Source organism: Gopherus evgoodei, chromosome 10 (genome assembly GCF_007399415.2).
Source record: "Gopherus evgoodei ecotype Sinaloan lineage chromosome 10, rGopEvg1_v1.p, whole genome shotgun sequence".
Taxonomy (NCBI): domain Eukaryota; kingdom Metazoa; phylum Chordata; order Testudines; family Testudinidae; genus Gopherus; species Gopherus evgoodei.
Genome location: NC_044331.1, coordinates 77,889,154 through 77,902,011, shown reverse-complemented (window position 1 = coordinate 77,902,011; position 12,858 = coordinate 77,889,154). Strand labels below are relative to the sequence as shown.

Genomic DNA, 12,858 nt, shown 5'->3' with positions numbered 1-12,858 from the left:
GCCTGCCATGCTTGGGGCGGCAAAAAAGGTAGAGCTGCCTCTGGCTACGCTGTTAGCATCAGAGTCAGTGGTGGCTTAGGGTAGCTTATCTACCAAGAGTAAGAAGCTGCTGTTTCAGTGAGCATCCAGAGCCTTCCGGCACCAATGGACGAAGGAAATCCTGGTTCTTGGCTCAAAGAAGTTAAAGCCTGGGAAATGTTTTCTCCTCCTCCAAGAGATGGAGAGGCTGAGTGGGTAGAATTTTTTTTTAGGATTTCCCCTAAGCTTTTAACTGAGACATTCGTGAAGTTGGTTTGTGCATGCTGCAAAGAACTGCCTTCGCAAATGTTCTCTCCCCCAGCCGCCCGTCTCTCTACCCCTGCAAAAGCAATCTCCAGCACTTGCCCGTTCTTCCTGTTTGAATTTGCATCCAGCCTGGAGCTGAGCTCAGCTGATTGGACACCTGCGCAGCAGCCTGGAAATGTGATCATGCTTCAGTTTTCCTCCCAAAATGCAGGAAGCCGTGTGATGAGCGATTGTGTGAATGAGGAAATCGATCAGCTTATTTAAAAGCCTGAGGGAGGGCTCCACTGAAATGCTGCCAGCAGGCAGCTGATTTTCACCCCAACCTGTGTGATTCTTACTAATGTCTTCCTCTGGGCTGGCTTCCTGTTTTTGTAACCTAGTGGGGCTTGATGACTTCAGCCCAGCATGTTTTTCAGGACTGCTGGCTAGTACCAAATAGGGTCTTTTCGTGGGTGGGTTGCACACAGTTTTCCGGCAGCTAGAATCCAAATCCAGACTGGTCACCAATCACGAGACAAAAGCCTCCTGGGGCTGCTGCATTGTGTGCCCAGTGTCCCTGCGGGGTGTCAGAGAACTCATTGAGAGCTCCTTCCTGCCTTCCCATCCTGGCATGTGCCAGGCAGTCAGTGACTCTGCCAGCAGGTAACAGTGCATGTCTGAGGGCAGGAATGAATCCTCTGTAACACGGTGCCATCCCTTGCTGCCCCTTGCAGCACTACGTAGAATTTTTATGGGGCCACTCCCATGGTAGTAGTTAAGGGCATAAACAGCAGAAGCTGAACTTAGCACAGTTTGCATTGGGCCGAGAAGCTGGCTAGACTCTGGCATCTACGTATTCCAAGCCCTTCCAGAGCTTGCTGTGCCACTGGCCTGCAGAGTTCTCCCTCAGGAGCCAACCGCACGAGCCCCCTAACTGATCTTAGCTACCGAGACAGGGTGTGTGGTGATGTACCTTAAAGATACAGCTGCGGCCGTGGACCCGGAGAAGGAGCAGCGAAGCTGTCCAGAGATGTGGGAGAACTTGCAGTCGAGGGGAGAGGAGGAAGGCTGAGTGCTTGGGTCTGAAAGAAGAGCTGGAGGGCAGTAAGCATGTGGGGAGTACTCGGCGCTGATCAATCCCTTCTGTTCCTATTGTCCCTCCTTTGCACGAGCTCCAAGTTACCATCAGACTTAAAAGAAAAGAATCCTCTGGAACGTGCACCCACAGGAGGCGGGAGATTTTTGTTGGATTTGACGAGGCAGCCTGACTTTGACCAAGAACCTTGGAAATTATGCAGGCCAGGATAGAGGTGGTTGAATCTCCTGATTCTGGGCATAAGCCGATCACTAAATAAACATCGTTTCTCTACGTGGCCAGCATTACATGATGCCTCTGGGTACCCAGTAGGATTTTGCCTGCCTCTGAAACATGCAGCAAAGGCTGCTGGTAGAATAAAGATAGCAGGTTTGGTGGAATCATGGTCCAAGCTGGCATAGCCAATTCTCTGCTAACTAATTCTCTTCCACCGGCTTTCCTATTCCATGGGCATGTCTTTTTGTGTAGTAATATTCCCTGTGGGGATTAGTGGAAACTCAGGAGGTTAGGAATCTTAAAAGATGCCCATGTGATGGACATGTTGAAAAAAGGCAGAGTAATACTGAAAGGACACCTGCAAAGCAACTCAGAAATGCCTCTTATTTTTCATGGAGAACATTTTTTGCTTAAAAAAAAAATCCTTTTTTTCAGAATTTCCTAGGGGAATATATAATATGTAGATGAGAAGCCAAAAACTGGGAAAAAAATTGGAGTTGTGGAAAAGCATTTTAGCCTCTGGTTTCATTTTTTTTTAATGAAAAACTGGAACGTTTTGGAAGGAAACGTTCATTTTGGTCAGAGAGTTCATTTAAAAATGTCACCGTTTTTTCACTGAAACCGTATTAACTGCCAGCGCCGAGTTGGGGGCTGCCGGCATGAAGCTGGTATATGCTGTATTGCTGTCATGTCTTGGAACCTGAGTCATGGCCCAGGCCCCTTTGTGTTAGGTGCAGTACAAAGACGGTCCCTACCCCAGAGAATTATCTAAGTACTATGATGCTGCAGAGCAGTCTGAGGACAGGGACATGCAGTATAGCCAATTCATCATGGCTGCCTTTTTTTCCTCCCCTCCCCCTAGATCGAGATGGCCATTCTCCGCTTCCCCTACGAGTCCTGGGGCACCCCCTTCCAGCAACTCAAGCAAGTAGTAGAGGAGCCTTCGCCCCAGCTCCCTGCGGATCGCTTCTCAAAGGAGTTTGTGGACTTCACGGCACAGTGGTGAGTGTCTGAACTGAACCCCATCAGTCTCCTGTCTGAGCCTACAGAGGCTTCCCAATGTCAAGTGCTGGTCTCCTGTATCAAAGCACAAAACTTACTTTACTTTGCCTCGGGACCCCCTGTAAATCTTTCTTTCCTGTCCCCTCGTCCCGAATCACCACCCTCCTGCAATCTGTGCTGCAAACGCTCCACAGATCGGTTTGGTTTCCTGCCCCGATTCAGCTGGGCTGGCTGAAAAGAAGCAGATTTCTCTTCTGCTCTGTGTGGTTCACTCTGTTGGAATTTCTGTGATGACTTGTTCAGTTGCAGAAACTCAACCCAGAGCATCCTGGTACATCTGTGGCCCGACGCTGCCTTTGGCTGCCACTTAGAATTGGGTGAAGGTTGATTGGGACTTTAAGAGGATAAAGCACATCTCAGCTGGGCTGTGCTTCACTCACCATTTTAAGCACAACTAGGATCTGCACTGTAGTAGCCTTCAGCTCGTAGCTGGGCCTATGATTCTGGACTAGGTACTGGCATGCAGTATCTGTCCTGTTGGGTGGTACAGTAACTCCCCGCTTAAGGTTGCAGTTCTGTTCCTGAAAAGTGCCACTTAAAGCAAAATGATGTTATGCGAATCCAATTTCCCCATAAGAATTACTGTAAATGGCGGGGTTAAGTTCCAGGGAAATTTTTTTCTCCAAACAAAAGACATTATATACATATACAGTATAAGTTTTAAATAAGTTTAAACAAAACAAACTATTTAATACTGTATTCACCAATGATGATTGTGAAGCTTGGTTGAGGTGGGGCATAGTGGAGTCAGAGCGTGGGGGCTTGCCCCACTCTGCTTGTCTGGCGCTCCTGCTGGGGAGTGGGGTCGGGGCTTGCATGCTCCCCAGCTGGAATGCCAGGTGGGCAGAATGGGGTAAGCTCCAACTCCCCGACCCCACTCCCCGGCTGGAACGCTGGGCGGGCGGAGCAGGGCAAGCCCGCGCACCCAGACCCCTCTCCCCGGCAGGAGAGCTGGGCAGGTGGAACGAGGCAAGCCAAACAATCTTATAATGGAACATTGCATGACTTTAAAGGAGTATATTCTCTAATAGATCAGCAACTTAATAACAAAACAGTGTTAACCAGGACAACTTTAAGTGAGGAATTACTGTACCAGACCCTCTCATCTTGGGCATAGTTTGCATGTGCTCTGGCTCTACAAAGTGAAGGGTGAGGTTTTCATGTGACTGATTACCAGGCCAGGAATAAGAACAAGGAGTACTTGTGGCACCTTAGAGACCAACAAATTTGTGTTTGCTTTCCGACAGTGCTTTCCTATTTGCCTGCCTAATTGATTTGCTAGGCTCTTTGGTTCAAAGCCAATACTTGTATAACCAAGGGGGTGGTTAAGAACTGGTAGTTGCCTAATAGAAAGAAGGGGATGCTGGCTGGCAGCCTCTGACTCCTGGGATGAAGTCACTGTATCATGGACATTTTTTTTTTTTCTGTTCCAGCTTAAGGAAGAACCCTGCCGAACGAATGAACTATTTAGAACTTATGGTGAGCGTGGATATTTATTCCTTGATTTCACACAATCTTGGCCTGTAACTAAAGCTAAATGAATAGGGGCTGTAATAACCTGGATAATCTACTGACTGGCACAGAGGAGGACCTGTAACTCTCACCCATCAGCTGGTTACACTGGCTTCTGCTACCTGTGGTGCTGTGGGGTTGAGTCATCCCCGGTGTCTGACTTTTCTCTTAGAATCTTGCATGTACTTTGAAAGCAGAGGTCACAAAGTGTGAAATGAATCTGTTCAGCTCAGTGTACTACTGAGATTCAGACCAGGGCCTCAAACATGCTGTCTAAAAGGATCACCGTACCAGCCTTGGGCATTCTTGTTGTATTTGCCTAGGGGTGTAGTTGTGTGGGAAGAGAGCAACCACAATGTATTGCTGCCTTTGTGACCCCTGCCACAATTGTGTTCAGTGCTGTCCTTCCTCATGCCCAAGCTGACCCCATCCTGGTTCTCATTGGCAGGAACATCCTTTCTTTACCTTGCACAACACCAAAGAGACTGACATGGTCTCCTTTGTGACAGAGATCCTCGGGGAAGACTCCTAACTCACCAGCCTCGCTGCCACGTACGGTCACTTCAAACCAACGTCCTGGCTTCCCTGCACAAGAGAGAATGAGGACTCATGTTCACGGTGGTTTGCACAAATTGCATCTCCCCTGCCTGTGTTCGTCTCCAAGCCAGCCGAGCGTGGGGGCACTCTGGTTTTTATCACCTGTACGCTGAAAGTTACACAGGAAGGACCTTGGAAATTGACACACATAGTGATCAGTGCCGTTACCGACTAACCTATGGGACCGATTGGGCTCAGGAGATGATCTGCTGGGGCCAGATATTCCTCCTCAGTTGTGACAGGGGAACCAGACTCCTGGTATCTGAGTTGAAGAATCTGCTATGCCTGAGAATGGGGCGGGGGGAGTGTGAAAGTGCCCTCCCCCAATACCATTCTGGTGCGGCAGTGAAGGGTCCAGAGAATATTTGCACTTGCTCTCTCCATTGTGCAGCAGAGCCAAGAGATTCTTGCACTCTCCAGTCTCCTGTCCCTGCCTTTCCGAGGCCTGGAGAGGTGGGGAGTGGTCTCTTCCTGAGCCACTGGGAGGGCCAGAGGGTGCATGGGCTGCCTCCATCAGAGTTCAGTCTTATTCTGCCTTCCCTCAAGCCCTGCCCTCCCTGCCCAGTACCCTGGCAGCAGGGATCCCACAGGGCTCTGTTCAGAAAGGAGTCTGGAAATCTGTGCACAGCTGCAGTTTGCTGCTGCTTGTGGAAGAGGTGGCGGGGGGTGTCATGGCTCCAGGATCAAAGTGTGTGGCTCTCCAAGGCTGCTGCATGGCTGAGGTGCCCCTCCCTTCCCAGAGCTCTCTTGAGGCAAACTCACAAACAGGTCAGGTCACCCTAGACTGTTACAATGACCCCTCTCGCCCCCACTCAAAAGCCTGTTCAGACAATCCCAGGTTGTTCTAAGCTCCTGCACCCACGCTACCTGGGTGTCTGTGTTCTCGCCTCGGATCAGTGACCAGCTTCCCCACTCACACCAGCCAGTGCACCCCTGTCCAAATGGACACAGGCCCATGGCATTTGGGGAGAGGATTCCACGTGCACCCCTCCCCTCCCCCAATAAACCGGGCTGGGATTGGCTAGGCAGTTAGGTGGCAGCTCCCATTGGCAATCAGTGAGTTAGGTGCCAAAATCCCACCCTCAGGGATGTTTCAGATGTTCATAGAGGCTATGACTTGTCCCCCTTCCCCTCTGCCCCCTGGGGCTGGGCCCTCCCACCTGGAGCTCAAGAACTCACTCAGCACTGTGACTCTTGTTGGTTTCTGAGGTTGCTTTAATACCTACTCGGTCCTGTGCTAACCAAAAACAGACAGACAAACAAACCGATGTAAAGCCAATGATGTGTAGAGGTGGTGTCGGTAATTGTACATTTGATGTGTGTATATATAATGGACTTTGTAACTCATTTCCTAGTTTTAATCGAACTAGCTATAAATTAAACCCTTTCCTTGTGGGAGGAAGCGGGCTCCCCCTTCCTTAACAAATCCACTGTGAAAACCGGATGATGGGTCCCTGCTCCGACAGCCATAGAGGCCTTTGAACCGGCCAGGGAACGGAGGAGTTACCTGACTTCTGCTGTATGTGATCACAGAATGCACATGCCATATGTGGATGATGTTTTTAAAATGGAATGAATTTTCTGATTTTTTTTTTCCTTTCCAATACATATTATGTGTGTGTGTATATATATATTTTTAAATCACTGATCAACGTACAAATGTATATGTGGTTGGTGAATGCCAGCAACTTCCTGCTTACATTTGGGGTGGCCGGGATGGGTCACAACAAGGCCTAAGAATTGTGGAGTGATTTGGGTTTTGTTGGTAAAATTGCATCTTTTTAACAGAACCTCTTTAAAGTCCCCTCTTGGAATTTTGTACGTGGGAGATCTGGCTTTCAAGGTGCAGCTCCATTGACTTGTGCTCTGCCCCTTTATAAATCAGGTGCCCTGAGTTCATGGCTCTTGTAGTTTTGCTGCATAGTCAATCTAAGGGCTTCTCTAGAAGGGGGAATTGATGGGAGTAGTTCCCCTTGTGGAGACTCTATGCTGGAATGAGCCACTTTTTATTTACTAATAATTAGTGAACTTCCAGAGCAGAGCAATTATTCCAGGGTAAGTTGACTGTCCTGGAATAGTGTCCACAGCAGTGGTTTTATTGCAGAACTGCTTATTCTGCAATACCTATTCTGGTTAATGTCACATTTTAGACCAGCCCTTCCACAACCAGCGCCGTTTATTGACTGGAGATGACTAAGCCCTGCTCCATTCTGTGGTTCAAGAAAGAAAGTGATTTAACGCTTTCAGCTGCTCCTTCCTCACCCAGTCTGCAAACCACCTGGAACGCTAATGAGACTTGTTGTAGATGCAACTCTACAGGCTTGGGACGGCAGCTTTGCTGCCAAGCTGTACAATTGTATTTTTCCTTGTTGGTTAATTGGGATTGTTTTATTTTGACTTTGAGTTCTTTTCCCTCCTTTATTGCTCTCCCTCCACCCCCGGGTGTGTTGGGGATTGGTTATCGTTTATTGTGTGGGTTTTGGATGCCTTTCACCTGGCCTGATAAAGCCCTGGCTCTGGTTGGATTCCAACTCTCCTCCTGATGGCATGGGAAGGACTTTCCTTCTGCCTTTGTATGGGGGAATCCCCTCGGGGGAGCAAATCTCACAACCTGTGACTAACATAATGCCTAAGTATTGTTCTGCCTGCACCGGGAGTAAATCTCGCTCTGGGTTATTTCGGCTTTACCGTTCCGGTATGTGCCCTTGTTTTCATCCGCTCAAAGGCCTTTATTCTTCTGGCTCTGTTGCTTTCCCTCCGAGGATTGGTGGAAGAGCTCCAAGTAACTGCTTGGAACCCAGTGAGCTTGGAGAGAGAGAGAATTGTTGCCGAGGGAGAAGGCCCTCTCACCTTGTGCTTACGAGAATGGCCTGTAACCATTAACTTGGTCATTGTTTTCAATAAAATAAGCCCCCAAACCAACTTCTCAAGAGCTTTTCTTGGAACATCAACACTTGCTCATTCCAGCTCCCCCTAATACTTGTCTGTTTTCAGTGTTGGAATTGGTATTGAAACAAATGAAGTGTATTACAGTAATGTCCCCTCCTGTTGGAGCCGGGCCCCGTGGTGCTAGGTACAGACATATGCCGAAAGAGAGCTCCTGCCCCAGAGATTGCAGCCTTAGTAACACATGACAACATAGCCAGGCAACAAATGGGGAAGGTCTGGGCAACAGCTGTGTACACAGTGTGTAGAGGTACTGGTATAAGCAGTGTTGCCTAGTGGATAGAACACTAAAGGATCCAGGAGACCACTGTTCTGTTCCTGGCCTGCTGAGGGACTATGGGCAGATCAGTTTGCCATTCCTTGCCTCGGTTTCCCCACCTATGCAGTGAGGATAGTGACGCTGACCTGCAGAAAGCGCTCTGAGAACAATGGCTAACAAGCACTATGTAAGAGCTAGCAGCTATTGTTACTCGGTAACCAGAGTCCCAACCCCGCCCCAGCCTGGCAGAATGGAATTTTAAGGCGCCTGGAGTAGGACAGGTTAAATTGTTTCTAGCAGAGTGCAGCCCTGCACCAGCTAGCAGGGATTCTCATGGCTTTTGATTGGTATTGTGGTAGGGCCTGGGGCAACTACCAGCAACTGCTGTACCAACATCGCACAGTCCCTGCCCTGAAGAGCAGGCAGCCTAAATTCTGTCCTCCAGAGCTGAGGGCATCTGTGTGTTTCAGTTCTGTAGCTATCCAAACACCTGTTAGTTTGAGGTAAAATGGGTTTTAATACCTCCACTGGCCCAGAGTCATTGCATCCCCCAAACGCTCTGTATCAGACACCTACTGTCAACACCCGTCCATGCACTTAGTCTCTGGCCACCCATATCAGCACTGCAGACGCTGTGTGGAAACAGTGCCGGAGCGTGTTTAGTTTTAACCTAGTGAGCCAGCATGGCTATGAATAAAAAAAAATCAGTAGTGGATGGAGCTTAATGTGCCGAATCTTCTGAAAAGTACCCTTGGGGTGAGGTCAAGTTGACAAAGAAGATGGACACAGTAGGCTTTGGAGGAAGCCAGGAGCAAATGCTGTACTTAACTTTGTCATTTAACTCTTAGGCAGTGGTGGAGGATTCACCCCCTTCCAGCCCGTGAACTGCTCCGAGGCAGGGGTTGGTCATTAGAACACAGATCTAAGAGGCTTGGTTTTTTCAATAGGCTGTGAGAATAGGACTCCTGGCTGATCCCCTTGGCTGCCCTTGAACAACTGTATAGCAGCTCTGGGACTAATCACCCACTTTCTAACTTGCCCTTCTCTAGTGGGAATGTTGTTGGAGTTTTCCCATTGCCTTGTGGGATGAGTGTTCTGCTGATGTTGACTTAAATTTGGGGTTTGTTTCGTGGGTGGCAGGTGCACCCCCTGTTCAAGGAAGCTAGTCCCCTGCCCTGCCCCCCTGCCCGAGGCCCTGCGCCCCCAGCCCACTGGAGCCAGAGTAGCCCCAAGCCCTCCGTCACGGCACAAGTTGCTCATGGGCACTAGCCACCCTGAGCTCTGGGTTGCCAGCCCGAGCCAAGCCCCTGGCAGCTTTGGGGGAGAGGTGGAGCGAGGCAGAGCCATGGCTTGGGTTTGGGGAGGCTTAGCTTCCCCTGGCCTATTATACTCCCCACCCAAGATTTGTTTTTATCGCTTCTCACAGGGCCTCCCTCCCATCTCCAGCCAATGTCCTTCCTTGGCCCTCTAGCGCAGATCTCCTGCTTTCATCAAACCTCCCCTCGCCCGTGAGGAAGGATGGGCTTCAGCTTAAAGCTGGCCAAAGGGAGGAGGACAGGATTCTCCTAGCTCTGGGAGCCCATTGTGCCTGTTTACCCATTTGTGAAATAGGGCCAGTTCATGGAACGGATCCCTGACCTGACAACGTCCCACAAGATGCGGCGTGCTCTGGAGGTTATTAAAAGGAGCAGCATGTGGCAAATTGCCAGTACTGTTATGCTGGGTCTCACACTTTCTCTTCTTTGGGGAAGGTTCAGGGCACCATTGCTTGCCTCTGAATCAGTATTTTAATTACCCCACTATTGTCTTTGAGGAGGGGAGTGGAGAGGGAGGGACCTGGGCCCACCCTCTTCTCCAGGTCCCAACCCAGGGGCCCTGAGGTTTGTGGTGAACCACTTGAACTAGCGGTTCCTTCCCCTGGGCTACTTCCCTCTCCTGCCCTTCAGCTTGGGAAGGGGCTTCCTGCCCTCCTTCTACACAAGCCAGGTGCCCCTTACCTAGGGTTTTTTTCTGTATTTCTCAGCCCACCACAGCACTCCTCCAAACTTTCCTTTTGGTCTCTCTTCAAAACTGTTCTCTGCTCCAACTCCCCCACTGTCTGACTGAAGCAGGGGTTTTTATCACATGCCTGACTGCTGGTGCTCTAATTGGCTTCAGGTGCTCTAGTTAATCTACAGCAAACCTTCCTCCCCTTGCAGGGAATAAGGCTCCCTGCTAGCACTGTCTTGCTGCCCTCCGGCCATGCTGTATCACAAGCCACAGGGCTTATTTCACACTCCAGCACTAACAGGAGCTCTATCAAGATGTCCTGTTGGAACATTCACTGCTGTGCAGCGTTTTTTCTTTAAATCTAAGGCAGCTGTAAAATAACTGGTTCCTTATTTGTATGACAATAGCAGGGAGAGGGCCTAAACAAGACCAGGACATTATTGTGCTAGGCGCAGATACCTACTAACAGTCTGCAAGCTCCTTAGAGCAGGGGCTAACTAGTCAGGACAGAGAGGTGAAGTGAGTTGCCAAAGTGACACAGCCCAACAGTGGCAGAGTGGGGAATAAACCCCCTCCCCCCTGGTCTCTTGACTCCCGCTCCACTGCCCTGTCTGCTGCCCGACTCTGCCTCTCATGCCCCACAAAGCCAAGTTTATGATTGTTGTTGCAACGTGCCTGGAGAGTCCTCAGCCAATCCCATGCTGCAGGGGCCTTCTCTCATTTCACAGGGAGATGTGGCAGCTCAGGCAAACATTGCTGAAATTCTAATGTGAGGCGGGAGAGGCACAGTCTATAAAGGATTGGGGAAACCCTAACCTGATCTTTTGGGGAAGGTTTGGGGTGGAGCTCACAGATGACCCTTGCCTACATGCTGGGCTCCTAGCAATGGTTTTGGATCTGACCCTGCCCAGCCCCTGAGGGATGAGACTATCCTCCCAAACAGCCACTAGATGGAAGTAGTGGCTAGTGTTTGCGAGGCTGGCTCTCTCTAGGCCTGTGCGTTTTCATTGCTTTCCCCTGCAGCAATGCCTCCTTCATCTCCTGCAAGGCCCGGCTTTGAGCTATTACAAGGTGGGGGGCTTGGGCCCCAATATTCTGCCTGGAGCAAGAACTCAGCGAGTTGCCCCTTGCAACAGCACTGAATCCACATCCAGCTGTTTGAAACCTCCAGCAGGTGTGATCGTTACCTGGTTTAATGAGCACACCTAGCACAGCAGAGAGAGGAACAGATGGCAAAGCGGCCCCATGGCAGGGCAGAATCGTTCACTCCTTTGCTACCTGCTGCCTGTATTTGTATCTGACCCACCCACACGCCCTTGGCGCTGCAGGACAGTGTGCCTGGGTAGGGCTTCCCGACGCTGCCTTGCTGTTGTGCACCCAAGGGGTGAGCAGTGCAGCGGCGATCCTCAGGGCTCTGCTCGGGGCAGCCCCAGGAAACAGGTGACTGATGTGCCCACAGAAACTGGGTCAGAGGAAGCCAAGATGATGCAAGGAGCCCTCCTGTCCCAAATAGCTAGTGTTACTGCCAGCAGAGAGGACAAGAAGACAGATCCGCTGACTCAGCGTGAGGGTGCAGGCCAGCCTTCAGTGGCAGCATCCCTCTCTTCCCCAAGCAATGGGCCACGTAGGAGGCGCTGCTGATCAGAGACTGGGCTGACTCCTCGTGGCCCCCAAAGGAGCTGGCAAGAGCCGTGATCAGGCTATTTTGCAGCCTCGCTCCTGTCTGCCTTCCTACCCAGGAGCTCACTGTATTTTACAGACATGCTGCCTCCCGCCCTGGGATGCCAGTGGTCCTGGCCCCACAGGCCAATGGCACAAAGGGCCCAAAGCTGCTGCTTAGTTTGGGGCTCTGGTCAAGAGATGCTGAACAGCCACCCTGCCCGCAGGTGCTTGGGACCTCTGCAGGATCAGGCCCATTGTGTCTCCAGCTGGGCACCCACTGCAGTGGCTGCTTTTGAGAAGTTGGCAGAGATCTTGCAGAGGGTCAGCAGAGCAGAGCCAACAACAGAACCCAGCAATCCTGACTCCCAGGGCTGGGTGTTAGCTGCTTTGCCACTCTCTTGCCTTTAAAATCAGGCATCTGTCTGAAACTTACCAGCCCTCCTAGGCTCTTGTGCCCTGGAGCACCCAGTACCCCCAGCCTGTCCCTCACCACCGGGCTCTGGGCCCAGCACCTCTGTCAGCAGTAGGAAAGGCCTGATCCATCTCTCGGGGATAGAGCAGAAGAGCAGCGTGGGGTAATGTCAAAGGAGTGGCCTCAACTGCGCTTTGGGCATAGGGGAGTTTGTTTTCATTCAGGTCATTTCATGTCATTATCAGGCCGTGGGTGTGTGTGTGGGGGGAATCCACCATTGTTTTCTAGCCCAAGGATTGGCATTCACAGATCTAGGAGAGGGGCTGCCCTGCAGCCCCCAAACCGTGTAATTAGAGCGAGACTTTCTCATTGTCTAAGTGATTGAAGTTGCAGTGAGAGGAGGCCCAATAACCCCCAGGGGACAGCCAGCTGGGAGCAGGGGCTGGGGTCAGCTCTGCCTGCCCTGCTCCCTTTATCTGAGATTAAAGGTGAAGGAGCTTTGGGGTTAGGGCAAAGGCTGGGTTGCGGGGAGACAATTTCCCCTGTCGAGTCTCCTGCCTGCATTTTGGTGGGAGGGGAGAAGAATGTCTCCCCCACTATCAGGTTCACTTCCTTCCTCCACCCCCTGCAGAGCACCTGAAGTTCTGCTGCCTTCAGCCCTCTCATCCCCCAATCTGCTTGCTCAGGGACAGGTGGGCCCCACACTTGAGGCCTTATCTGCTGAGATCCTTCCCATCAGTGAATGGCCGGTGCTATCCCATCACCCCTCTTACAAGGGTGGGGGTGACTGAGCACCAGCTTGGACTGGGATGGCAGATGCTCATACATCTGCTTGGAAAGTCT

At 50.8% G+C, this 12,858-nt stretch overlaps 1 protein-coding gene across 3 annotated transcripts in view; it reads left to right on the top strand.

Annotated features, from left to right (window-relative positions):
* MAP2K3 (mitogen-activated protein kinase kinase 3) overlaps positions 1-7,660 on the top strand; it is a 52,098-nt gene extending 44,438 nt beyond the window's left edge. For all 3 annotated transcript variants that reach the window (XM_030578175.1, XM_030578173.1, XM_030578176.1), the window contains exons 11-13: positions 2,439-2,578; positions 4,072-4,117; positions 4,599-7,660. In XM_030578175.1, the coding sequence (XP_030434035.1) occupies positions 2,439-2,578; positions 4,072-4,117; positions 4,599-4,682 (270 nt within the window). In that variant the 3' untranslated portion in view covers positions 4,683-7,660. The remainder of the gene's footprint in view (positions 1-2,438; positions 2,579-4,071; positions 4,118-4,598) is intronic.
* Positions 7,661-12,858: the final 5,198 nt, after the last annotated feature.